The 963-nt window shown below is 39.9% G+C and overlaps 1 protein-coding gene across 1 annotated transcript in view; it reads left to right on the top strand.

Moving 5' to 3' along the window:
• Window positions 1-406, top strand: part of LOC106511892 (WD repeat-containing protein 91) — a gene marked incomplete at its 5' end in the record, with an annotated part of 1,621 nt that extends 1,215 nt beyond the window's left edge. The window contains 1 exon segment of the mRNA XM_014000617.1: window positions 161-406. Within this exon segment, the coding sequence (XP_013856071.1) occupies window positions 161-325 (165 nt within the window).
• Between the last annotated feature and the right edge of the window lie 557 nt (window positions 407-963).

Raw genomic sequence — 963 nt, 5'->3', positions numbered from 1 at the left:
GTAAAAAAACCTTTAAAAAGTGAGTTTTGCATAATAGGTCCCCTTTAAACGTCATTTCGTTCAGCTCACGTTCTTTTCTTTAAACTTCAGTAATCGTTTGTCACTCTGTGTTAATTTTTTATATTAAACTTTGGTTTCTCTGACTCCGCCTCCTCTGCAGCTGACCAATGGGGAGCCGGCTCTGGACCGGGTGCTGTCGCTGGGCGGGCACAAGGCGCCGGTGGTGACGGTGGATTGGTGCTCGGCGGTGGACTGCGGCACGTGTCTGACGGCCTCCATGGACGGGAAGATCAAACTGAGCACGCTCCTGGCTCAGAAGTCCTGAGGGATGAGACCTTTAGGGTCGGAGGTCAAAGGTCAAATCTGCTAAAACCAAATCAGCATTAAAATCTGACTGCAGCAGGTGCCTGAGAGTCCTTATTTCAGACTTCAGCTTTTAGGAAGAGAAAAACATCAGCTTTAAATTTGAACAGAGCTGACATCGACACAGACGTTTACGTTTTTTAGCTTGTAGCTACTGTTTTACCCTTTTAGCTTTCAGCTAACATTTCGTTAGTTTTACCATCTTTTTGCTACTTTCAGGTAGTTTCAGCTTTAGGTTTGTGTTTTGCTACTCTGACTTCATTAATCTGCTATTTTAAGCAAATTAAATACTTTAGGGTTGTGTTCGATCATTTTAGCTTTTAGTTATTATGTTGTTACTTTTAGCTAATGTTTGTTTTGCTACTTTTTGCAATTTGTCTACCTTTCGTTTAGATTTTAGCTAGGATTTTGATCCTTGTAGCTTTTAGCTTAAGTTTTACTGCTTTTTGATACTTTTAGTTTGTTTTACTGTTTGATTTGTGTTCTGCCCTTTAGCTGTTTTTATCCTTGTAGACAGCCTTTTATTTAAGGTTTTTAGCCAGTTTTTGTGCTACTTTTAGCTGTTTTGCTCCTTCTAGCTAGCATGTTATTCATTTAAAG

This window comes from Austrofundulus limnaeus, unplaced genomic scaffold (assembly GCF_001266775.1).
Source record: "Austrofundulus limnaeus strain Quisiro unplaced genomic scaffold, Austrofundulus_limnaeus-1.0 Scaffold3492, whole genome shotgun sequence".
In the NCBI taxonomy this organism is placed as follows: domain Eukaryota; kingdom Metazoa; phylum Chordata; class Actinopteri; order Cyprinodontiformes; family Rivulidae; genus Austrofundulus; species Austrofundulus limnaeus.
Note: the sequence above shows the minus strand (reverse complement) of the source record. Positions and strands in the feature narration are given on the sequence as shown.